At 41.2% G+C, this 26,156-nt stretch overlaps 1 protein-coding gene and 2 long non-coding RNA genes across 7 annotated transcripts in view; 1 reads left to right on the forward strand and 2 right to left on the reverse strand.

The window, feature by feature from the left end:
* The window catches only part of herc1 (HECT and RLD domain containing E3 ubiquitin protein ligase family member 1), an 88,540-nt gene that overhangs the window by 49,134 nt on the left and 13,250 nt on the right, over positions 1-26,156 (forward strand). For 2 of the 5 annotated variants that reach the window (XM_088372257.1, XM_088372258.1), the window contains exons 41-75: positions 1,609-1,775; positions 2,516-2,632; positions 2,764-3,007; positions 3,166-3,290; positions 3,383-3,612; positions 4,869-5,137; positions 7,628-7,680; positions 8,261-8,461; positions 8,800-8,974; positions 9,168-9,435; positions 9,694-9,907; positions 10,310-10,566; positions 10,629-10,756; positions 11,191-11,327; positions 13,692-13,892; positions 14,027-14,157; positions 14,245-14,462; positions 15,914-16,034; positions 16,114-16,260; positions 16,502-16,603; positions 17,337-17,510; positions 17,859-18,158; positions 18,248-18,313; positions 18,411-18,536; positions 19,998-20,136; positions 20,354-20,535; positions 23,231-23,386; positions 23,461-23,583; positions 23,686-23,788; positions 23,933-24,102; positions 24,267-24,405; positions 24,761-24,930; positions 25,043-25,212; positions 25,299-25,464; positions 25,546-25,622. In XM_088372257.1, the coding sequence (XP_088228383.1) occupies positions 1,609-1,775; positions 2,516-2,632; positions 2,764-3,007; positions 3,166-3,290; positions 3,383-3,612; positions 4,869-5,137; positions 7,628-7,680; positions 8,261-8,461; positions 8,800-8,974; positions 9,168-9,435; positions 9,694-9,907; positions 10,310-10,566; positions 10,629-10,756; positions 11,191-11,327; positions 13,692-13,892; positions 14,027-14,157; positions 14,245-14,462; positions 15,914-16,034; positions 16,114-16,260; positions 16,502-16,603; positions 17,337-17,510; positions 17,859-18,158; positions 18,248-18,313; positions 18,411-18,536; positions 19,998-20,136; positions 20,354-20,535; positions 23,231-23,386; positions 23,461-23,583; positions 23,686-23,788; positions 23,933-24,102; positions 24,267-24,405; positions 24,761-24,930; positions 25,043-25,212; positions 25,299-25,464; positions 25,546-25,622 (5,766 nt within the window). The remainder of the gene's footprint in view (positions 1-1,608; positions 1,776-2,515; positions 2,633-2,763; positions 3,008-3,165; positions 3,291-3,382; positions 3,613-4,868; positions 5,138-7,627; positions 7,681-8,260; positions 8,462-8,799; positions 8,975-9,167; positions 9,436-9,693; positions 9,908-10,309; positions 10,567-10,628; positions 10,757-11,190; positions 11,328-13,691; positions 13,893-14,026; positions 14,158-14,244; positions 14,463-15,913; positions 16,035-16,113; positions 16,261-16,501; positions 16,604-17,336; positions 17,511-17,858; positions 18,159-18,247; positions 18,314-18,410; positions 18,537-19,997; positions 20,137-20,353; positions 20,536-23,230; positions 23,387-23,460; positions 23,584-23,685; positions 23,789-23,932; positions 24,103-24,266; positions 24,406-24,760; positions 24,931-25,042; positions 25,213-25,298; positions 25,465-25,545; positions 25,623-26,156) is intronic. The other 3 variants (XM_088372260.1, XM_088372259.1, XM_088372261.1) reach the window with 3 other exon arrangements.
* Positions 8,774-9,507, reverse strand: LOC148400176 (uncharacterized). The gene is made up of 3 exons (XR_015857795.1): positions 9,361-9,507; positions 9,124-9,204; positions 8,774-8,967 (listed from the first exon to the last, which is right to left on the reverse strand). It is a non-coding gene; the product is annotated as an uncharacterized LOC148400176 (long non-coding RNA).
* On the reverse strand, positions 18,673-21,027 carry LOC148400177 (uncharacterized). Its single transcript, XR_015857794.1, has 2 exons — positions 20,583-21,027; positions 18,673-20,511 (listed from the first exon to the last, which is right to left on the reverse strand). It is a non-coding gene; the product is annotated as an uncharacterized LOC148400177 (long non-coding RNA).

Here is a 26,156-nt window from a genome sequence, read left to right on the forward strand (position 1 = left end):
AAAAAAAAACATATATAAGTCGCTCCGGAGTACAAGTCACATTTTGGTGGAAATTTATTCGACAAAATCCAACACCAAGAACAGACATGAACGAGCAACAACAGGCTAAACGATAGGTATGCTAACGTGACATAAACACAAACGAAGAGCTGAGAACGGGCCTGACGTAACATTCAGAGTTATTCAAATAACTATTACATAAATAACACGTTTAAAACCATCTGTGTCACTCTAATTCATTAAATCCATCGATCGTCCTTTATGGAAACGATGCCGCCTATGCGCCGCGCCGCTGACGTCAAAATATTCTAAATATTCCACAGACCCATATTACGATATATAAAGTATATATCAAAAAACTATCATATAAACAATATTAATATATCAAACCATCTGTGTCACTCCAAATCATTAAATCTATCGATCAAATTCCTCGTCCTTTGTCAACAACCCCGCGCGTGTGCCCTGACGTCAGCCTCATCATTATTCCACAGATCTAGTATATAACTATATTATAGCGTTAACAAAGTACAAGGAAAGACGGGGGTTTGGTAAACATCTCTTTATTTAACAAAACAAGAGTTCAATGAGCCAACAAGTACTGAACTGTAACAATAAAAACATATACAAGTTGCTGAAATAAAATATATCAAATAACTATAACATAAATAGTTCACCACCACACGGCCCCAAGCACCGGCGTGGACTTCCAGGTGTGTGGCGGCGTGGACTTCCATCTCCAGAGGTGGCACTTCCAGCCACGGAGGTGGAAGAGAGCTCCATAGAATAGGACCGGGCGTGCGTAAAAGCCATGTCCGAGCCCCATCCACCATCCCTGGACAGCTACCCGGCCGAGCGCCGGCCCCCGACTTCAATCCACGGAGGTGAAAGAGAGCTCCGTCGAGTAGGACCGGGCATGCGTAAAAGCCATAATAGTTTTTCAAACCTTCTGTGTCACTTCAACTCATTAAAACCTTCAAACTCTTCGTCCTCCGTGTCACTTACAAACAAAGCCGCTAATGATACGTGGGGCCCTTCGTCATCCCGTGATCGAATCTTTGTCTTTTATGTAAACAACTACCGCGCCGCGCCACTGACATCACTTGAAATTCAAATTCCAGTAATCCCTTGCTACATCACGTTTTGTTTATCGCAGTTTAACTGTTTTTTTCTTTTTTTTTTCTTTTGAATTTTGAAAATTTGTGAAAAAATTCACATATAAGTCGCTCCTCAGTATAAGTCGCCCCCCCCCCCCAAACTATGGAAAAAAAAACGCGATTTATAGTCCGAAAATTACGGTAGAATAGGAAATTTAATTTGTCCAAAGTGCCCAATTTCTGGTTGTAGACGAGCCGCCCTCTGGCTGTCGCCGAAGTCATAAAAATATAATTTAAAATAACCATAATAGTGTTTGGCAACAATGCTTAGCCGTATTACAATTTCATATGTACTAATAGATGCATTTTTGATTATTAATGATAACAATTTTCACGAGCAAGCAGAATCAAAATGATAGCAACAAATGAATTCTGGTATTCTATCAATGTATGGATTGAGGAATGTTTTTAATTTTATTCATGAAATTGTGGTGATTTTCTGTTGACACAGACAAATGTTCTCCAGCTACCCAACAACCACCTTAGTTCCAGCTCGGCGGGCACAAACACCCCCAGTGTCATCTCTGCCAACATCCCCTTCTGATGATATTGGTCGCAGGCAGAGTCTCACTTCCCCAGACTCACAACCCAATCGACTGCAAAACAGATCTGGTACTTGTAAGTATACCATACTTATACCTTGCCTGACAATGTCATCGGCCCGGTTCTGATCATCGATGTTTTAAGATGCTGATACCATGAATGTGATCGGCCCATCGCGATTACATAGATTAGATGGAAACATTTTAAATTTTAGAACTGCTAATTTGTCTTGAAGGGATACTAAGAAAGTTAATATTTTGTCTATAATGAATTTGACAACTTCATTATTTTTCATATAAACAAACTTTTTTTTTTTTATACAGCTGACATCCAAAATGGCAGTAGTACGGGAATGGGAGTCATTCTGAACGGGGGCATGGCAGGATAGGAGTCTTTTACTGGGAAAGGGCAGGAATTTTTTTCTCTTTTACTATGATCCTGTATGGGACTTTACAGGATTTTTTTTCTGTGGGAGCGGGATGAGACAGGAGTGCAAATCCACTGATGTGTCACACTTGCGGTCCTCGCGCAAAACACATGTTATTAAGTTATAAGAATGTCACTCCTTATCATATTTGTATGTTTGTGTTATTACCAGGAGTTGAATGTGTCATGTTTACACTCATTTATGTCACTTTTTATTTGTAGTTTGTTTGTTTTAAACAAATGATAAAATTACTTTGTCATTAATTGCTTGTTAACAATGAAAAGCTTGCCATTAAGGCACAATTAAAAATGTTAACTGAATGACAGCCCTAATATTGATATTTCTTTACTATATTTTACTCACTAACCATGGCTCTTTATTGCCTTAGCTCTGTCAGACCCGAGCAGCAGACTGTCAACATCTCCACCACCTCCCGCAATTGCTGTACCCTTACTGGAGATGGGCTTCTCCCTACGCCAAATTACCAAAGCTTTGGAAGCAACTGGTCCGTCTCTACTAAATTAGCACTATTTATTTTACATAGAATCACAGTCATTAAAGAACAGCAGAGTAACCATGATTTTTAAAAATCCAAATTAGATTGTGTTGAATGGTTAGATGTCTCTTCTTTTCCAGGTGCAAGAGGAGAAGCAGATGCCCAAAACATCACAGTGCTCGCAATGTGGATGATAGAACATCCTGGTACAGATGACGGACATGATGAGCCTAACACAAGAGGCAGTGGAGGTGGTGTGTCTGACTCCATGTGTTCAGGTGCAACAGCATCTGCTGGAGGAAAGTCTCGGGACAGAAACACCTATGTTTCTTCACCTGGAGACATTGCGGATGTTTCCGAAATGGAGGAGGGCTTCAGTGAGAGGTACAACTGCATTGAAATGCGTAATCCGTTGTGTGTTGTAATTGGATGGACTATACTGGAACGGATTTTGTGGTAGTCAAGAGTTGTGCTCCCCTACCTGTGAAAAAGTATAACAACTGATCAATGTTTAAATGCTAATCTGTTTCTGCGCACTGTAGTCCAGAGGGACAAGAGCAGGATAATGCTCTTAATGCCTCTAGTGGCGTTTCCCTGAGAGGACGTTCTGCTGTTTCCAGGAAGCACCACTTTGACCTGGCTGCACGCAGACTGTTTGCCCGTGCTGGTGAGAATTACACATCTTTACAGTGATTAAAATCAGAATCTGAATGAAGATCCGGCTTCCTGAAACCACTTGAATTGTCTCCACTCTGTTAGCTGGTTTGTACCGGTCAGTGCAGGCCCAACACAGCCAGTCGCGCAGGGAGGTTCCATCTCACTTGCCGCAACAAGATCCCGGTGCCCTTTACGACTTCACCCTTCTGGATGAAGAGCTCGAGATGGACCTAGATGAAGAAGCGATGGAGGTCATGTTTGGCCAGGACCTTGCAAGTGACACTGACATTCTGGGAATGTGGATCCCGGAGGTACTGGACTGGCCAACATGGGTGTGTGTGACTTTATGCTATGAACAGAGGGTTGCCATCATGAGTTCAGGTCTTAGTTGTCCTGCATTACCCCTCACAAACAATCTAGTCAAATTACCGTGTTTTCCGCACGATTAGGCGCACTTAAAAACTTAAACTATACTAAAAAAAAAAAACACAGTGCCCCTTATAATGCAGAGCGCCTTATATATGGATCAATTGATGAATTTGTTGATCCACACTGGTTGTACACAGCGCTCTGCCAAAATGTTTCAGTACGTTTTAGTACGACTAGTAAATTTCAAGGTCGCATCGCTTCCCAGCATTACGGCAACCGTGGTCAGGGGGCATCACTGAATAGCTATTGTACCCGCGAGGCTATTTTATTTAAAAATAGTCTGTTCCATTCATGTTTTCAAGTACGTTTACGGATCAATGTCCAACGGAATCATAAATAAGCAACACCAATGTGTTAAATCAGTCTTTAGTTGGTTCCGATCACTTTTATGGGAGAGAGTTTGAGAAACGTGATTGTTTACAGGGGGCCGCCATGACACTTTGCTGAGGCTCATGGGAGTCTGCGAGCTGAGGCTCATGGGAGTTTGTGGGTGGCTAATGCTATAATGATAACTGCTATGTATATGCACGAGGCTATTTCATTTCAAAATAGGCTGCTCCGTTAATGTTTCGAGTAAATTTACGGATCGATATGGAAGGGAAACATAAGTAAGCAGTACCAATGTGTTAGATCAAACTTCAGTCGGTTCCGATCACTTTTATAGGAGATAGTTTGAGAAACGCGATTGTTTACTGAGGGCTCATTGGTTATTGGCTAGTGGATGCATACTGCAACGCTAGTCAACCTCAGTTTGTTGCAGTATAGCTTCTATTTTATGCGCCTTTTAATCCGGTGTGCCCTATATATGAAATAATTTCTAAAATAAAAAATTCAATGAGGGTGCGCTTTATAATCCAGTGCGCTTTATGGTGCGAAAAATACGGTAGCTAATTTTTTTATGATGCACCTTTTTAGGACATCAGATTGACTTAGTTGGCATGAACTTAATTACGATTCTCAGTCTTCAAAATGTGGGAAGATAATTCACTAAGCCTGATACTACACTGCCACTAACAGCTGTCATGAACTAATAATGTCTCTGAAACCCCATTTTATGAATGCTCAATTCAGTACTGTATTGTGTTCTGATATGTTAATCTATGATTGTTTAATGTATGCAAATGCATTTCTTTTTTTGACACATTGCCATACATCACAGCACGTGTGCGAGACAGATGACCGCGATGAAATGGTGGTGTGCGAACTATGTGAAGCAAATGTAGTCAACTTCAATCAACATATGAAGAAAAGTCATCCTGGTTGTGGTCGTAGTGCCAACCGGCAAGGCTACCGTAGCAATGGCTCCTACGTCGATGGCTGGTTTGGAGGCGAGTGTGGCAGCGGAAACCCCTACTACCTTCTTTGTGGTGCCTGTCGAGATAAATATTTGGCCATCAAAAGCAAGGCAAAAGTTCCAGTTGTGGAAAGGTAGGTACAAATTTCTTCGTTGGAAACATGAATAAACTCAGAGGTTTTTAGTTTGAATTTTAGCTCTGGCCTTTCAGATACAAATTGCTTATCTTTTCCCTCATTCCTGCATGAGTTTCCCCTGCATACTTTGGTTCCATCCCACATTCCAAAAAACACTGTAGACTATATCACCCAAAGGTGTGAATAGTTGTTCGTCCATTCATGTGTCTTATTGACTGCCCGGTTAATGTTAATGTGGCCCTCGATTATATTCTATGCAATTGAGAAGAATGATTGATTAAAGATGAAAGAAATATAACTTACAACAAAGAATAACTTCATCCTCATCATTCATATCTCCTGCTCTGTGCTGGATGCACATGCCTAGAGCAAAAAAAACTTTCTACATTTTAAGATAACTGTCCAGACACTTGACAAAGAGAGTGCCACTTTATTCTAGTACAGCCAAAAAAATACATGGCGGAGGGGCTGCCCCACTATTATAGAAGGATGGAATTAGACCTTTTATTTCATGTGTATTTCTTGTAAATTGTTTTCACCGTAATTTCCGGACTATAAGTCGCGTTTTTTTCCATAGTTTGGGTGGGGGGGCGACTTATACTCAGGAGCGACTTATATATGTTTTTTTTCACAAATTTTTACTTGATCATTAAGACATCACTTAAAAGTATAGTTGACCACTTCCCATGTTATTTTTAGTATAGTTGATCACTTAACATTCTTTTATATCTTTATCTTGAACATATTTAAAACATAAAAAATAGAGAAAACATCAAATAAAGCAATTAACACTTTAAAGGACCATATCCAAGTCCACTGTCTGTTTGCTCCTCTTATATTTATTATTATTATTTATTATTATTTGTTTATTTATCATTTATTCAACACTCTTATTTATTCATTGTTTATGCCTTCTTGGTTTTTTTTGTGTTGCTTGTATGCATATGTGTACTATCTCACCGAGGGATAGTGGGAAAGTAATTTCAATCTCTTTGTGTGTCTTGGTATATGAAAAAAAAATCGACAATAAAGCAGACTTTGTCTTTGATAAAACAACCAAATAAGCAAAACAAAAAACTACATCTGAAAAAAATTATATTTTCAGACGAAACTGGATGAGGGCGCTTTAAATTTCACCGTTGGCCGTGACTCATCAACTGGGTGGGCTTAAGAAAAATGGCACCAAAAAGAAAGTCATATTTTGCAAGTAACAAACTTCAAGTTGTAAAATATGCAGCTGAAAAGAGTAATCGAGCAGCAGAAAGAAAGTTTGGAGAACCGTGATGTACCAATGGATTACTATTTCAAGTGACGTCAGTGGCACCACGCGGCGCGACCCACGTAAGGACTACCGGCATCATTAGCGGTGATCATTTCTAAGTGACACGGAGGACAAAGAGTTTAAAGGAATTAAGGATTTGGAGTGACATAGAAGGTTTGAAAAACTATTATGGCTTTTACGCACGCCCGGTCCTACTCTACTGAGTCGGGGGCCGGCGCTCGGCCGAGTGGCTGTCCGCGAACGGTGCATGGGACTCGGACATGGGCATTACGCACGCCCGGTCCTCTGCCATGGAGCTCTCGTGTCTGGAAGTCCACGCCGCCACACGCTTGGAAGTTTGTTTTGTGGAATAAAGAGCCGTTTACCAAACCCACGTCTATCCTTGTACTTTGTTAACGCTACAATATAGTTATATACTAGATCTGTGGAATAAAGACGAGGCTGACGTCAGGGCGCACGCGCGGCGATGTTGACAAAGGACGAGGAATTTGATCGATGGATTTAATGGATTTAAAGTGCACGGATGGTTTGATAATATTATTGCTTATATTATAGTTATTTGAAATATAGTTTATCTATCGTTATATGAGCCTATGGAATATTTTGAAGTGCAAGCGCCCTCAGCCGCGCGCAGCCATTGTTGACAAAGAACGATCGATGGATTTAATGAATTGGAGTGACACCGATGGTTTTATAAACGTTATTTATGTAATGGTTGTCCTAAATCACTCTATATGTTACGTCAGGCCCGTTCTCAGCTCCTCATTTGTGTTTGTCACGTTAGCATACCTATCGTTTAGCCTGTTGCTATCGTATCGAATGATCGATGGATTTAATGAATTGGAGTGACACCGATGGTTTTATAAACATATTATTCATGTAATAGTTGTCCTTAATCACTCTATATGTTACATCAGGCCCGTTCTCAGCTCTTTGTTTGTTTGTCACATTAGCATACCTATCGTTTAGCCTGTTGTTGCTCGTTCATGACTGTTTTTGGTGTGGGATTTTGTCGAATAAATTGCCCCCCAAAATGCGACCTATACTCCGGAGCGACTTATATATGGTTTTTTTTTTCACTTTTTGGGGCATTTTATGGCTGGTGCGACTTATACTCTTGAGCGACTTATAGTCTGGAAAATACGGTATTTGTTTTTGGAGGTAAAATATATTTTCTGTAACATCTTTTGATTTTGTTATTTCAGATATAAAGGTCAGGCACCTGACCTTCTGGGAAAGCAAGACAGTGTCTATGAAGGTACAGTCTTCTTGATCACATAATAAAAATATGAGGGCCTGATTTGGTAAAAATTGAAATAGTGGCTGCGAAAATGTCTGTTGACTCGTAACCGATTGCATCACTGTGACTGGCTCCAAGTCCAAGGAATTCTCCCTTTGGTCATGTCGAAGCCTCCAAATTACATTGCTGATCAATATGTCACACTAAATTAAGATTTTTTAAAAAATGTTACAGAAAGGTTTTCCTTGTAGGAAAGTTTTCTTTGTCGCCTCTCAGTCTGTCTGTGCTGTCTTGGCACTGCTTTATGCACCAGTCCTTTTGTTGCGGGGTTTAAAAATGCAAAATCAGGCAGTTAGTCTTAAATTTGTCGGATAATTTGTGCATGTGAAATGAATCTATGTGCATATACTACGTGCAAAATTAACTATACATAGGTTTTGTGTGTTTGGCAGACACAATTCTGAGTGTGCCCACTTAGTTAGTGGACAAGTTTGTTTGCATCTGTTTGCATGACAAAAACCTTCAGCAAATAAGACCCCAAGTATGTTTCACATTAGTTCTTTGAGTTCACATTTTTTGTTTGTTCGTGACACTCCAGAGGACTGGGACATGATGGATGTTGATGAAGATGAGAAGCTTACAGGGGAAGAGGAATTTGAGCTTTTGGCAGGTCCTTTGGGTCTGAGTGAACGGCGGACTGTTCCAGAGGCTGTACAGTTCCCTGATAGTGACCCTTTGGGGGCCTCTGCAGCCATGGTGACTGCCACCAACAGTATGGAGGAGACATTGCTTCAGATCGGTGAGTGTGTTCGCTCAAAACCGCAGCTATGTAGCGGTGTCTTTAAAAATAAGTCTGTTGGCTAATTCTTGTTTTACTTAGTAGAGATCTACAAACCCAAGCGTTGATAATTTCCATTCTCAAGATGAGGGATATTCTGTGAGCTACTTTTAATTGCGATCACCATGTTATGTGGCCTTCTCAAAGAAAGCTCGGGGATAGTTTTAACTGTGGACATACAACCACTCTGTTCAGAAATAAGTAGGCGCAATGCCAGAGACCCAAGAAAGTGAAGCAGTCCTCAAACCCCAACAGTCTGTGCTGTAAGGACAGTTAACATCAGGTGCATTTATTTGCAGGTTGTCAGATATCAGTGGATAAGAGTTCTTCAGGCAGGGTAACGCTTGGGGAGCAGGCAGCTGCCCTGCACAACCCCCATGACCGAGTGATGGCCCTGAGGAGGGTGACTTCTGCAGCCCAGGTTCTGCTTGCCAGGACCATGGTGATGAGAGCCCTGTCTCTGCTTTCTGTCAGGTAGGTTTCACCCACACACAAAGCCCCTTATTATACTGTTCATGCATTCACTGAATCAAACATAGACCACAGTTTAATGTGTATATAATAATAACAATAATGATATGCAATATATATGTATAAAGTGCATATTTTGTCTCGTACGCTACCTCTTCATCCCTATGTTTACCATCACTTCTTCCCTCCAACCCAGTGGTTCAAGCTGTAGCCTTGCAGCTGGCCTGGAATCCCTTGGTTTAACAGATATCAGGACTCTGGTCAGGTTCATGTGCCTAGCGGCAGCAGGACGTGCCGGGCTTTCCACCGGTCCTACAGCAGCCTCGAGCCATGCTGAAAGGACACGTGGAGCTGCCAAGCCCAGCAAGCCCATTTCTTGTCTAGCTTACCTCAGCACAGCAGTGGGCTGTTTGGCCTCTAACAGCCCCAATGCTGCCAAACTGCTGGTGCAGCTCTGTACACAGGTATTTTACGTGAGCCAAATTTAAAATGCTTCTTAGAACTGAAAAGCAAATATTGTTTGTTTATGTCTTTAATTTATATCTTTGGCGTAATTGAAGAGACAACCAGGCAAGATCAAAGGTCTACATTTACATAAACGTCTATGTTTTAGGTGCTTTAAAATACCTTATGTTGTCATATGCAGGAATGTTTGCATCTCTTTTGCTACATTTCACTAAATTGGATTTACTGTCATTGTTGAGGCTTTCTTTCATTTACAGAATCTGATCTCAGCAGCAACAGGCATGAATCTGACAACAGTGGACGATCCAGTCCAGAGGAAATTCCTACCCAGCTTCCTCCGCGGTGTGGCGGAGGAAAACAAGCTGATTACCTCTCCCAACTTTGTTGTAACGCAGGCTCTGGTAGCTCTCCTGGCAGATAAAGTGGCAAAACTAAGGCCTGCTTATGACAAGGCTGATATGGAGAAAAGAGGTGTGTTGTGTTTGCATGGAGGACATGTTCAGAGTTGAGAGTTAGCGTAGTTACTTTAACTATGGCATTTGATTCAACTTTACACTACGTAGTTTTTCTCACAATGTATTTATTGAATTATATTGTTGCATACAAGTACATGTTAAATACCAAAACTCAATCTAGCAGTTATTGTATGTTGATCTGATGTATGGATTTTAGGTCTTATCATGTAGTTATAATAAAAAGTAAAAGGTCATGTCCTATTCATCAGATAAGACTGGTTATTTATGTGAGCTTGCCACCTTTTTAGTTCATCTTTCTCATGTCACATTTTGTGTTTTACATACTTCTGTCTTTTTTATTTTGTGCATTCTCTCACTCACGGGCACTCCCTGTCATCTTGTTTTTCATGTCAAGCAGGTCTAATTGCGCATTTGTATGCCCATCCTTCCCATAATCCCTCCGCTGTAGGACCTCTGGAGCTGGCCAATTCTCTGGCCGCCTGCTGCCTGTCCTCCAGGCTTTCTTCACAACATCGACAGTGGGCTGCCCAGCAGCTGGTTCGCACACTAGCCGCCCATGACCGCGACAATCAGAGCAGGCCAAATACCTTTGCCGATATGGCGGGGGACTTGAGAAAGTGCTCTTTTATCAAGCTGGAAGCTCATCAGAGTAGGGTGAGTTGTCATATGAATGCACATTTGCTGGTTTCCAACTGTATTTGACACATGTTTCTTAGGTCCTCACATGCTGTTGGTGCAAAAGGAAAGGCTTGTTGGCAACTAGTGGCAATGATGGCACAGTCAGGGTGTGGAATGTTACCAAAAGCCAGTACACCCTCCAGCAGACCTGTATCTTCAATAAGGAGTGAGACAACACATGCAATCAGTAACCTTTACATGCAGTACAAGACAAACTAATTGCTTCACATGTTAACATGCTCACTTTTTATCATTCTGATTTTTGTGCTGCAAAAATTCTTGCAGTAACTTGCATACGGATGTTAATTTACTGGCCAAAATGATGCAGGTTAAAGAAAAATAGCAAGCAAACCAATGAAAGCATAATGGAATTTGTTTGTTGCTGATTCCTCATCAACCACTAAACATTTTTCCAGAAAATTTCTTTCTTAGAGTCATCTATTCAAATGCTTTCCTTTGTGTCTATTGCACATTCAGTTTGATAATTCTTTAAGACCAAAGTTCAGAAGCAACACTTTCCACTTTAGTATTCTTGTTTCAGTATTGGCCATGATAAATGTACCTAAGTGATGTATTTTTTTTCTTCCGTTCTCTTACCAGTGATGGTTCCTCTCCGGAGGGCCGGACATCTTTGGGATCACCCAGTGATTTTTGCCTGTCTCCGCTGGCTTGGAGTGTGACTGGAAAATATCTGGCATCTGCTATGGAGAAAATGATCAACATTTGGCAAGTTAATGGTAAACATTCAAGCTACTCTTAACTTTGTCTATCTGTTATTTTTAAAATGAGGATTAATCAGTTGTTAGTGTTTTTCCATAATAGAGCATGTAAGGGAGCGAAACATGTAGTTAGTTGCCAATAAACTATTAAATGGTGTACATATTGTATTTTCTCACAATCTATAAATGGCACAGTATTATTATTAACACTCACTGCTTGCATTAACAGAAAGTAGATGCAGTCCATTTAAGCACTAGGTGTAATTAACTTCCTCCCATCACAAACCTTCAGCCTGCATTATTTTAATTGGCCACTGCTTGCAAGATAGTCCACAAAAGTTGAATTACAATACATTCTTTTAGGACTTCTTAATCTGAGCCTCTGTAATATGAATTTATATGAACAAATTATTGTCATTTGTGTTCTTTTATGTAACAATGTTTCCGTGCAAAAAAAAATCTTTCATGATGTTGCAAGGTCAGGTTTTTGTAGTTGTTTTTTTTTTTGTCTTTTCATGGTTGCAACCTATAGACTTGTCGGGTCTGCTGCACATCCCACAAATAAATGTTCCTTACAAATGTAGCAATATTTAAAATGGAAATAGCAGGCTTTCTAACAGTCTAATTTGTTTTTCCAATAAGAATTACTACAACAAAGAAATAATATACTATCTCACAACTTTCCTTACTTGTTGTGCTCTGTTTAAATGACTGTGGCTCAGTGGGTTGTTGTGAGCCTGTCGATATCATGGACAGAGGTTCTAGATTGTTACAGTTGTGCTGATAATTAAACTTATGACCACAACTGTATCTCGGCCATCTAGTGGTAAATGCATATACATATACATATACATATACCGTATTTTTCACACCAAAAGATGCACTGGATTATAAGGCGCACCCTCATTAAATTTTTTATTTTAGAAATTATTTCATATATAGGGCGCACCGGAGTAAAAGGCGCATAAAATAGAAGCTATACTCCAACAAACTGAGGTTGACTAGGGTTGCGGTATGCATCCACAGGCCAATAACCAATGAGCCCTCTGTAAGCAATCGCGTTTCTTAAACTATCTCCGATAAAATGATCAGAACTGACTAAAGTTCGATCTAACGCATTGGTACTGCTTACCTATGTTTCCCTTCCATATCGATCTGTAAATTTAAGCAAAACATTAACAGAGCAGCCTATTTTGACATGAAATAGCCTCGTGCGTATAGCAGCTATCATTATAGCATCAGCCACCCGCAAACTCCCATGAGCCTCAGCTCGCAGACTCACATGAGACTCAGCAAAGTGTAAACAATCGCGTTTGTCAAACGATCTCCTATAAAATGATCGGAACTGACTAAAGTTCGATCTAATACATTGGTATTGCTTACCTATGTTTCTCTTCCATATCGATTCGTAAATTTAGTCGAAACATTAACGGAGCAGCTTATTTTGAAATGAAATAGCCTCACGGGTACGTCAGCTATTCAGTGACGCCCCCTGACCACAGTTGCCGTAATGCTGGGAAGCGATGCGACCTTGTAATTTACTAGTCGTACTGAAACATTTTGGCAGAGCACTGTGTACAACCAGTATGGATCAACAAATTCATCAGTTGATCCATATATAAGGCGCACCAGACTATTTAGAACATTTTAGGTTTTTAGGTGCGCCTTATAGTCCGGAAAATACGGTATACAGTTGTGCTCACGACGTTACATACCCTTAGAAGCACAACTGTATGTTCATTGAAGACTAAATTGCCCATGAGTGAGTGAATGATTGTTCCCCGCGATTGACGGCTCACCACTCCATGGTCTTCCCTGCCTCTTGAGGAGTTAGCTGGCATCTGCTCCAGCTGATCCACATCCCAAATGAGGACTAGTGGAGCATAAATTGGACAAAGTATTATATAAATGTTTTTATTACACAGGAAAATTACGTAGTTTACTGACATTTTTCTCTGGCTAAGCCATTGACCATCCTTGAGTTCATTTAATACATTGTACATAGTGTTTGAAGAGTAAATTACTGTCCCGATTTTTTCCAACCATTGACATACTATTGAAGATATGACATTCATTACAGTTAGTGGCAAAATCGTACCTATTCACAAGCTTTACCACACAAATCATGCAAGTGACTCACTAAGGCAATCCTTTACGGGACAAGCTAAAAGTCATAGCAACAATTCTTTGTTTTATGATTAGCCTCTAATTTTTTTATTATTATTGTGAATCCACCTGCAATTTTGTTTCCTCCAGTTTGTCTGTTCTTGTACAATGTCAGTAAAAGCTTTCTATTCTATTCTATTCTATTCTATTCTATTCTATTCTATTCTATTCTATTCTATTCTATTCTATTCTATTCTATTCTATTTTTCCTTGAAGGTGGTAAAGGCCTTTTGGATGTACAGCCTCATTGGGTTTCAGCACTGACTTGGCCTGAAGATGAAGCAGAGTCCTTGTGGTCTGGGGAGCCCACCGACATGCTCCTGGTGGGTCGAATGGATGGATCCCTGGGTCTCATTGAAGTTTTGGATTCCTGCAGTATGCACCGCACTGAACTGGAGCACTGCTACAGGAAAGATGGTATGGCAGATGTGTTATATATTTTATTGTCAATGTAATAATAATGGTTTTGGCAGCATTGTGAATGACAAAACCACAACATTGTTTTGAGTGAAACATACAATTGACGTTTTGATTTTACTTATTTTTAACAGTGGCAGTGATGGCCATAGCCTGGTACAGAGAAGACAAGCCTTTTGCAGTGGGATACGCAGATGGCAGGCTACTGATTGGATCCAAAGAGCCTTTAGAACAAGGAGCGATTGTGGTCATTGATGCTCACAATGTAAAGAAAATCCCAACAAGTCGTAATTGTAGACAGTCAGGTTACACATTGCACGTTATCAAAGAAATTATTATGCATGTTTTTCAGGAATCAATCACTAATATGAAGTGGAGTCCAACAGGACAAATCTTGATGACATGTGCCAAAGAAGAGACTGTGAAGCTTTGGGCTAATGCTGACTCAGGTTCTGAACTGGGCACTGGATGGCATTGTTTAATAAGTCTAAAACAACCCTCCCTGGTTAATGGTGTTGCCTGGTGCAGCTTACCTGGAAGTGGCCCAAAGCCCCTCAACATGCTAGCAATGTAGGTCATTATCAAGAAATTATATAAACAAACACTGTGAATCATTTCCTAAATATCTCTCTCTCTCTCTCTCTCTCTCTCTCTCTCTCTCTCTCTCTCTCTCTCTCTCTCTCTCTCTCTCTCTCTCTCTCTCTCTCTCTCTCACACACAGTGTCTTTCTCTTGCTCTTTGTCTCTCGCCCTCTATTACTTGCAACAGCTGTGTTGAAACTGATGGTGGTTTATGAAAAGAAAGGTTGTAGTGGCACAGTTCTCTAACTTTCCCTAATGACTAATTATTATCTAGAAATCTAAAAACTTTTCTATTATGTCCCATGAATACTGACTGACTCTGGGAGCGTACGTGTCACTCATGTGGTCATCATGGAGTCAGAACAAAAAGAGAAGTGGCAGCATAGAAACAGTTTGTGCTGCAGGGACACAAGGGTGGTTCGTCCTGGTTCCTGGATGACAGGGCAACCAGTGAAAAATATCTCCTGTTTGCAAAACAGTCTGTCTGTGTATGTAGTTAAGGCCTAAAGTTTCACATCCACCCATTCATACCCATTTGACTGTCTGAGAAAATTATTGACTGTGGTTAAAACATTTATAATAAATGAAATCATATCTATAAAAATGGCAAAAGTAATTATCTATAACTGGGAAAACATGTATGATTTAATAATAAAAAACAACATTTCGATAAACAAAAAGCATTTATGATGAACAAAAAACTAATGAAACGAAACATATATAAGTTAATACAGTTAGGGTGTCCCTCGCCTACTGCTCGAAGTCAGCTGCGGCACGCCCGTGACTCATGAAGAGAAGCGGTTCAGAAACTGGACGGATGTATAATTGAAAAAAATCCAGGTCTGTAAATGGATAAACTTTAATAATGATTTTTTAAACGTTTATGATAAACAAAGAATACTTTATAATAAACAAAAAACTTATTTTAAGCAAAATAATGTATAATACATGAAAAAAAATTAAAAAGCAAAAAGGGTAGGTCGTAACTGTAGGTGCAGACAACCGTTATTATTTTTAAATATTTCAATTGTGCCCAAATTAATGTTTGGTGGACACAGCTAGGGATTTGGGCCTTCCCGAGCATCTAGAAACCAAAGCCATTTAAAGACAAATAAATTTATAATTGATTAAACCATGCAGATGCAAATCGCCAAGCACGTCAGGCAAACAAAGTTGATTTGAAGCTTCCTGTTCCAGAAGCATCTATTGCAATGTAGTTTACCAATTATTGTGTATCGGTCAGAACCCAGAATAAATTTCTCGTTTTGTTCTCGCAACAAGCTTGCAAAATTTGAATTATAAATATCTATTTTATTTTTATTTTATTCTTATTATATATACGTACATATTTTTTTATTTTTCATATTTTTTTTATTCATTCATGTGTCTAGTTGGTGCATATAAACGCGATCACAACTGGATTGTCACCATGTTTTTCAGATGCTGTCAGAATGGTCTGGTCACAGTCTGGACTATTCCAGAGGTCATCTCAAACACCCCAGATGGCAGTTCCTCAGACTCAGAAGGGTGGTCGGAGAAAGAAGCAAATTCTAAACGCAGGGTACATTTCTTTTTCATAAATATTCGTATTAATACAAAACAGTTTACTTTCATATGCTTTTTCTGTGGTTGTGTTGCAGTCATCACAATGGTCTCAAGAAGGCGCAACGTGTGTTTTCCAACTGAAGGGCCACATAACTCCAGTGAAAATGGTTGCCTTTAGTCCTGATGGTCTTGCTTTGGCCTCGGGGGGAGTTGGAGGCCTCATGAACATCTGGTCGCTGAGAGTAAGAAATATATGCTGGAATTGGAAGTTGTAGCCCCAGTTAATCAATAAGAACAACAAGTTCCCGGCACAAAGATGTATGTCAGAGCCAGCAGGTCTTTTTAAGGAGGGGGGGATAGGGGTGGTGGCCCCAAAATATATATTATCTTGTTCCTGTGTAAAACATGTCCTCCAAGCTTACGTCATGTATGGTGTCTGCAGTCGGCTATGCATGAACTCAAATCATTTTGTGTGCTTAACAGGATGGGTCAGTGGTTCAAACTGTTGTTGCTGGTTCAGGAGCCATTCAGAATATTGTGTGGATCCCAGATGTGGGTGTTGCTGTCTGCTCCAACAGATCAAAGGTAAAGCATGTGTCCTGTCCACTGGCAGTTTTAGGAAGCTTTACCTGAGGTGGCAGAGGGGTGGCAGTAGGTTGAGTTGCAGGAGCAGAAGTCATCCCACCTCCTACATATGCATTCATACACACACGTGCACACAAACAAACATACATAGAAACACGAGGGCTGGGCGAAAATCGAGTTAGTATAAGACAGGGCCCAAGCAGCAAATATCAGTGTCACGCCTAATTCACACCGGGTGCAAAACGGCTGCTTTGCGGTCTTCTCCGGAACGCCGCAAGCAATAGAAAGCGTTGGAGTGGATGAGTCAATTAACACTGGATGTGGTTCGCAAGCCTTCCGCAACCCTTCTATTTCTTTCGGATACCGCATGAGTATTTTCATGAAGCTGAAGAAATTACACGGCTCAGACAGGAAATCGGCCATCGCCGTACGAGGTGCTTTTGAGGAGCAATTTCCTTATATTGAGGAGCAATTTTTATTTCTCATGAATCCCAGCAAGTTTTTTTTTTAAAACAATAAAAATATAACAGTATAACGAATGAACACTTGGTCTTCTTTTTTATATACTGATCAATTTTTTTTCTTAAAAATTCACGTTGTGCTTAGCAATAAACAAAGACAGCAGGGTGTGCATTGCAAATTCCACTCGAGATTATAACGGCATCGATTTTTTTTTTTAATTATTAAAATACTATCTTCTGCATTGTTTTAATCTAAAGTGTGTTTTTTTTAGGATGTGTTGGTTGTAAATTGCTCAAAGGAGTTCATGGCAAGCAACCACGTGCTGGCCACTTGCCGCACAGCTCTTAAAAAGCAGGGTGTCGTTGGCCTCAATATGGCACCTTGCATGAGGGCCTTCCTGGAGAGACTACCTGTCATGTTGCAGGAGCAATATGCATATGAGAAGGTATGGACATTTAATATGCCTGCTAGATATTTTAATTGAATGTAAAGGTACATCATTGTTTTCTTCCAAATTTAAATATTTTGTTCCAACAAGAAATGATACCGAGTTCTCTTTCTTTGTTACTTTCAATTTCAATTGCGCACTGATCAAGGAGCACACAATTTAACCTCTCCTGTACATATGTAGATTGATCAAATTCTGTACACTCAACAACATTCTTAGCTATCAGTTGACATACTTGAACACATACAGTGCAATGCATCTGTATTTATATAGTGATTTCAGCTGTTGCCTGATGCAAAACATCCTTTCTAGTTTCATTCATTGCATTGTTTTTGGAATGTCTAGCCTCATGTCGTGTGTGGGGAGCAGCTTATCCACAGTCCCTACATGCAGTGCCTCGCTTCTCTGGCAGTGGGACTCCACCTGGACCAGCTCCTGTGCTTCCCACCAGTGCCACCTTCTCTCAGACACTGCCTGCCTGAGTCTGGTTCTGCGATCTGGAGTGCCAGTGAATGGGCCTGGCTGGACTGCTTCTCGACAACAGTGAAGGCAGCAGAGGCCCTGGCTCGAGGTGCTAGCTTTCCTGAGTCCTTTGTTGTTCCTGACCTAGAACCTGTTCCCAAACATGAAATGACTTTGCTCATGGTGAGGGATGGTGTTAATGTTTGTTCTACATTTCAAATTGTTGTAATTAACGTCTCAAGTCATCCTGTTTCTGCTGTGTCCTTTTACAGGACAACTCTAAATGGATCTCTGGTATGGATGAACAAATCATGTCCTGGGCTACCTCTCGACCTGAAGTAAGTAAATTGTTGCCTGTACATAACACAAAACATCTAATGGTGATAAGACTTTTTATGTCCATATTCACAAAATCTGCTTGTCGGCTGTTTCCAGGACTGGCACCTTGGAGGGAAATGCGATGTGTATTTGTGGGGTGCTGGACGACATGGCCAATTGGCTGAGGCAGGCAGAAATATCTTGTTACCAACCATTGCACCTTCCTTCTCACAGGCACAACAGGTACATGTGGTTTACATTTTTGTGAAAGACAACTCTAGTATACCGTATTTTCCGGACTGTAAGTCACTGCGGAGTATAAGTCGCACTAGCCATAAAATGCATAAAAAAGAAGAAAAAGACATTTGTCGCACCGGAGTATAAGTCGCATTTTTGGGGAACATTTATTTGATAAAATCCAACACCAAGAACAGACATGTCATCTTGAAAGGCAATTTAAAATAGAATAGACAACAACAGGCTGAAGGTACGGGATGCTAACGTTACATAACTCCGGAAGTAGAAGATGCAGCAAAAATCCAACGAAATCTTCATCCTCTGTGTCACTTATAAACAACTCCGCTAGCTCCGGAAGTAGAAGATGTGACACTTCCTCTTCTACGTGGCTTACGTCAGACTCATCGTCAGTTGTAGTTCAAATTATTCCAGAAGCCTAGACGCACCCTCATGCGGTTTAGTGTGAAAATAACATGTGAAATGATATAATATGTTAATACTTTCACACATAAGTCACTCCTGAGTATAAGTTGCACCCACGGCCAAACTATGAAAAAAACTTTGACATATAGTCCGGAAAATATAGTAATTCTGTGACTGTTAAAAATGGTTTTCAGACATGTTAATGTTGTGACTATCACAATATCAGCTTTGTCAAGGCCAGGGATCAGGTTGTTGCAACTTCAGGTTGGAAGGAATTATCTCAGCAAGGTTCAATTTGTCTAAACCGAGGTGGGAGACATTTTATGCTCGTAGGCCATATGTGATTCAAAAAATGTTTCAAGCCATTTCCGTACACTATAGTAATCAAAACATGAATGTAAAAAATGCATGTCATCTCGGGCGGGGTACACCCTGAACTGGTTGGCATCCAGAGCACCCAAACAAACAAACCATTCAAATTCACATTAATTTAGAGGCATGCATATTTTCTGAATGCAGGTGGAAGTACCCAGAGAAAATTAACAAAAGCGAGAGCCTGCATTCACACCCATAAATTCAAAACTGTGAGCCGGATGTGCCAAGCAGTCCACCAGTGTGACAATATCTAAAACGTATGAACGAAATTATTCATTCCCATTTTGTAACTAACATGACTTATATAATTTGAATTCATTTATTAATAAAATAAAGTAAATCCTAAAACTTTTTCTACTATAATTTGCCCATCAATCCATCCATTTTTTGTACTGCTTTTCCTCATGAGGGCCACGTGTATCCCAGCTGATTTTGAAAACAAAACAAATGAATAAATACTTTATAAACAACCAGTTTTAGGATATAAGCTGCCATCTTGGTTTTAGTGTTTTAATGGGCCAGATTGAAGAACTGGTCAGGTGATGTTTTGCTATGTAGTATCTTAACTATTTTAGCCAAAGTTAAATGTATCTTTTTTGCATAATTTGAACTCTTCAGCTTTTAGTCAATTCCTTTTGGGTCAGTCTCTCAGCATCTCTCGCTCACCAGGTGGTGTGTGGTCAGAACTGCACCTTTGTTATGCAGCCAAATGGGACTGTGTTGGCTTGTGGAGAGGGCAGCTATGGCCGTCTGGGTCAAGGCAACTCTGATGACCTGCATGTTCTCACCGTCATCTCAGCTCTTCAAGGTGGTGTTGAATTATCCATTTTATACTGTATGTTCAAGTTTTCTGTTGGCCCTTTGAAGAAATTGTAAGATTATTGACAAATGACAAAGACTCAAATGTCTGCAGTTGGTTATGATTGTTTTAAGAAGGGGCGTTTGTCAGGACTACTGAGAAGGTCTCTTTTCTTGTTATCATTAGTCATTTTTATCTTTGTGTCAATTTTTTGGTGTTCCATCAGGTTTTGTGGTGACTCAGTTAGTGACATCATGTGGTAGCGACGGCCACTCCATGGCGCTGACAGAGAGTGGTGAGGTGTTTAGCTGGGGTGATGGTGATTATGGAAAGCTGGGCCATGGAAACAGTGACCGCCAGCGCCGACCAAGACAGATTGAAGCTCTTCAAGGAGAAGAGGTGGTGCAGGTCAGTCATGTTCCTAAAATCCCATGGAGTACATTGTATTCACTCACCACCAATCGCTCACATCTTGCGCTTATCCATGATTGGTTCGAAGGGGCAGCAGCCTTAGCTGTAAAGTTCAGACTTCTCTCTCCCCTGCCGCGTTACGCGTCCTGGGAGATCCCAAAACATTGCCAGGCCAGCCAGGAGACATAAGCCACCTTTCCGTTCCAGAATCCAAAACGGTCTGGCTCCGCATTGCCACGCCTTCGCTTGGCCAGGCCTGGCCTTTATTGTTTTTCCATTTCAGCGGGTGCCAATCAATTGGGACGGGATCAACTGATTTGTGCCAGCATCGGCTGCACATTCACAGTGTGTGGGGCTCTGCCATATTTCACGAGTGGCAAGTCTCAGCCACTCTTTTTGCAGCGATTCAAAAATGTGAATTGCCAGTGAGAGACAGCTGCTGCTGGCTGGCTCCCACCAGGGCATAAAGACAACAGTATATGTAGTACACGTGTATTTCAAAGTCAAAGTCAAAGTCTGCTTTATTGTCAATTTCTTCACATGCCAAGACACACAAAGAGATCAAAATTACGTTCCCACAATCCCACGGTGACAAGACATAGTACACAATATACAAACAAGTAAACAACACAAAAAATAAAAACAAGAAGGCACAAACAATGAATAAATAAGAGTGATGAATAAATAATAAATAAACAAATAACATAATAAATAAGAGGAGCAAAAATGGAGCAAGTGTGCATACAGCAGACAGTCAGAATATAGCGCAAAAGTACAGGACTCTACGCAGAAGGGGGGAGAGAGTTCAGGATCCTAACAGCCTGGAGTATGAAGCTGTTAGAGAGTCTGGTGGTGTGGGAGCGCAGGCTCCTGTACCTCTTCCCAGTGGGCAGAAGATCAAACAAAGAGTGAGCGGGGTGACTCACATCACTCACAATCATGGTCGCCTTGCGGGTGAGATGGGAGGTGTAAATGTCCTTCAGGGAGGGGAGTGAAGCACCAATAATCTGACCTGCCGTATTCACTATGCGCTGCAGGGCCTTCATGTTGTATTCAGTGCAGCTACCACCCCAAACAGCGATACAACTGGAGAGGACGTGTTGTATTTAAAACAATGAGTTCAACAATATTTACAAATTCATATGTACCAACTGATGAAATAGTAACGCTCGTGGTAAATCACAAGCCGAACGCACATCGCCAGGTCCATTCACTCCACACCGTCTCTCATTGGGCCGCTGCTCAGAGTTACTGCCTCAGGCAGATTGTCGTGGTCACCCTCCGGCATCCAAAGTCCTCTGGCGGCCGCCACAGGCCACGACCATCAGGACCACTGAGACTGTGGAGTGCGGTTGCAAAGATGTCTTCATTATGGTTAAGACCACCTGAAGATTCCATGGGACACGCCTCACCCTCTTTTTGGGGACCTGCTGACCTCTCATTCATTTGAAAGGAGAGCTCGCTGTCATTCAAGTGATGGATCGAGCAGGTGCTCGCAGCTCGCAATGGACCTGGCAGGTGCTCGCAGCTCGCAAAAGTTTTTACATGAAATTTGAAATTTGTTGTAAAACACATATGTATGATATATAGTATATACTGTACTTTATACTTTTGTCTAGGGAGCAGCTCTGTCTCGCTAACTAGAATCATGTTGGAAAAGCTTTTGAGGAACAGTTCCCTTGGCTGTGAAACATTGTAATGGAAAAGGGACCACACAGGGTGGAACCAGGCTGTTTGTGGGAGAACCCGTCTCAGTCTTGACCGTGCTGATTCTCTTCCCAAAATCTTCACTTTGCTGTGAACCCCTCCAGCGAGAGTAGGATCATAGCCAATGGAATCATATCTTGTGTGGAAAGCAGAGATGTGACACTGAGACCACTATTAGGGTTTTCCAGGTTATCTTTATCATAGGATTATGTTGGAATGCAACAGGTAATAAATACCTTACCTTGTCCTCCTTATCACAAGGTCGTAAAACATCCCCTGACATGTTTAGACTAGGGGACAAGGGCTTTCTAGCCACCCTACTCATACCCCCACTCTGTTTCTCTTAATAAATATCCTCTTGCAGGAAGGAGGGTTCAGACCTCCATTCGAACATCGCTGCACGCACAGCGACGAATGGACTCTCCACCTGCAGGTGTCTAAAAGGACTTACTTGTCTCCTGTGTGGTTCTTGCAAAATAAGTTGGAGTGAGCAAATCTCTAACAACCACCAATTCGGACAACCACAGGCACAGCACTGTAGTTGGTTGAAACTACAAAGACTTGATACGCTGATACAACTACTGTATTTTGTGAAGATATTGTTCTTTAAGGACATGGATGGCAACACATTTAGGTACTCCCTTAGTCTGCTGGGGGACCTCATTGCTCATGTAGGAGCACCTATAATAGTATAACATAGACCTGGAATGGCATAAAATGAATAGAACTTCCTCACCTTGACCTGAACCCAAGTGGTGATTTCTCTTTGGAATTGAGTGCTTCACTTCAACTCAGGACGTTGTGGGTTGGTGGGGACTCCTCCTCAATGCTTCTGGCGCACATTCCAGTCAATTTTGTTTTTTTCCTGTCTAGTGTATTTCCAAATGTCATGCATCATTTCATTGAAAGATTTTATAAGTCTGACATAATCAATTCATCCATATATGTCATTGATTACATGCTTTATTTCCCCCCTTCTCCGTAGATGTCCTGTGGGTTCAAACATTCAGCTGTGGTAACAGGTGATGGAAAGCTTTTCACTTTTGGAAATGGGGATTATGGTCGACTTGGTTTGGGAAACACTTCCAACAAGAAACTACCAGAGAAGGTCACGGCTCTGGAAGGATATCAAGTTGGGCAGGTCAGATTTACTGAAGGGAAATTTGATTTCGGTTGATCGCAGCCCGTGTCAACACTGCTTCTTACATTGTTCAGGTTGCATGTGGCTTGAACCACACGTTGGTGGTTTCTGCTGATGGAATGATGGTGTGGGCTTTTGGTGATGGGGACTATGGAAAACTAGGACTTGGGAATTCAACAGCCAAATCTTCACCTCAGGTTAGGCCTACTGAATAATCTGAGCAGCACGTGTCAGTTAGTTTCCTGTTTACAGTACAGTTCCTGTTGTACTTGGTAATCATTTGAATTTTCAATCCCTAGAAAGTGGAAATGCTGTGTGGAATTGGCATAAAAAAAGTGGCTTGTGGAACACAGTTCTCTGTGGCTTTATCAAAAGATGGAAAAGTTTTTACATTTGGTAAAGGTAGGTTCAAATAGAAATATTCATTTTCAACTTATATTTTAATAATTGCAGTGTAAAGTACAATTAACATTACGTATATGTATCCAAATACGTGTAAAGGGTGTCTATTTCTTTTTCCTAAAATGTTTTAATCATCTGCTCTAGACCGCCTAATTGGTTTGCCAGAAGCCCGGGCACGGAACCACAACCGTCCCCAACAGGTGCCGGCTCTGTCAGGGATCCACATTCAGGATATTGCTGCAGGGGCTGAGCACACTTTGGTTCTCTCCTCCACGGGTGACGTTTACACATGGGGCAGCAACTTAGAGGGCCAGGTAACCCACTGGAAGCCAAAGAAACACCCACATGAACTTCCAAAAGCATTTTGAATTGCAGAAAATACATTGTTTGTATCTGCATTTAAGGTTTTATTCATGTATACAGTAATCTTGCATTGCTCCTTTTTTTAATGGGTGTCTTTCACTTTTTCTTATGTTAGTTGGGTTTGGGCCACACCAACCACGTAAGAGAACCAACTCTGGTGACAGTGCTGCAGAGCAAAGGCATCAACCAGATCACTGCTGGACGCTGCCATAGTGCTGCATGGACCGCTCCATCTGTCCCACCCCGAGCCCCAGGTCAACATACACTCACAATCTGACTCTCACACTACATTAGTTTGAAATACACTGACGAAAAGTCTACATGCAACTCTTTTATTTTTGATCCCATTTTTCATGAGCTGAACTTAAAGATGTGCACAAGAGGCACATTTCCCCAAATAGTTTATGAATCTACCAAAATACTGTGTTTGTGAGTACCATATAGAAATTCATGGTCATAAAAGACCACATTTATTTGCTTTTGGTGATAGTTTGTTTAAAAGGTATGAGAACCACTGGCCTAAAGAATGTAAGCACTGACTAACTTTTATAATTCAGTCAGTCCGACCTGTGTACAGTTTCTTTCGACTGACGCTTGCTCCGTCCTCAGGCTCTTCAGTCCCTCTCCAGCTCGGTTTGCCTGTGGCTGTACCTCCGCAGTACAGCGTGCTCAAGGAAGTCAGCATGGAGGCAGTGAGGGCTCGCCTACGCCTCCTTTATCACTTCTCCGACCTCATGTACTCATCTTGGAGACTTCTTAACCTTAGTCCCAACAACCAGGTATTCACCCCCACCCACACACACAAACATTCATGAAACCTTCATGCATATGCCAATTTTTAGTATGAGTCAAACACAATAATGTTTGATAATTATGATGTCTGCTTTGCAGAGCTGCACCTCCCGCTACAACGCAGGTACCTGGGGGATCGTTCAGGGCCAATTAAGACCCTTGCTCGCCCCCAGAGTATACACTCTTCCCATGGTGCGCTCTATTGGTAAAACTATGGTGCAAGGCAAGAACTATGGTCCCCAGATCACTGTCAAACGAATCTCCACAAGGTACCTTTCACTTGGAGTAGAAGAATCCAACTTCTTGCTTTGTTGCTCACCATTTAATTTTGTTCCTCCATTTTTGTTTTTGTTAGGGGCCGGAAATGCAAACCCATCTTTGTGCAGATTGCCCGTCAGGTTGTGAAACTGAATGCTTCAGATCTCCGTCTTCCTTCAAGAGCCTGGAAGGTGAAGCTGGTGGGCGAAGGAGCTGATGACGCCGGAGGGGTCTTTGATGATACCATTACAGAAATGTGTCAGGTATGGAGCAATCATTAATCCCTTGTTGCTTGTGTGATTGGTGGCCCCGTTAATCTCGTGGTTCTGCAATTGTGTTAACAGGAATTGGAGACCGGTGTGGTAGACCTGCTCATCCCCTCCCCCAATGCCACCGCAGAGGTTGGCTATAACAGAGACCGGTGAGGCAAACAACAGAACCAGATTGATGTGGGATTTTTGGTGCTGATGCATTATCAATCTTGGAGGCCAAACCAAATCATGATATCCAATACGTCGGCCAATAGATGTACAAGAACATTTATACGATACACAGTATTATGTGCTGTACATCAACGCAAATTCGTATAATATTCAATATATGAGTCATGGAAAGATGAGAATTTCCCGCTGATCGGTGGATTTCCGATTTGACCAAAATGAACATCGAAATAAGGGTAAATTTGTTGAACAATTTTTGGGGGAGAGGCTCTTCATGTTTTTTCATTGGGCGGGGTTGATATGGGTCTGATGCAATTGCCCTTTAAATTGCAAGCACTTTTTTTGCTACCTGTTTACAGTAGGGGTATGGGCACTTTATTATCATGGCAGAGTATGACAGTCAACAGACTTAACCAGACAATCTGAAGCATAATTGGAACAAACAATATACTAACCCATTCACTGCCATCTCTTTTAAAAGAATATTTGACATCTATAGCTGTCCATGGTAGTGA

The sequence above is a fragment of the Syngnathus floridae genome, chromosome 3, assembly GCF_059516105.1.
Source record: "Syngnathus floridae isolate MCC-2025c chromosome 3, RoL_Sflo_1.0, whole genome shotgun sequence".
Lineage (NCBI taxonomy): Eukaryota > Metazoa > Chordata > Actinopteri > Syngnathiformes > Syngnathidae > Syngnathus > Syngnathus floridae.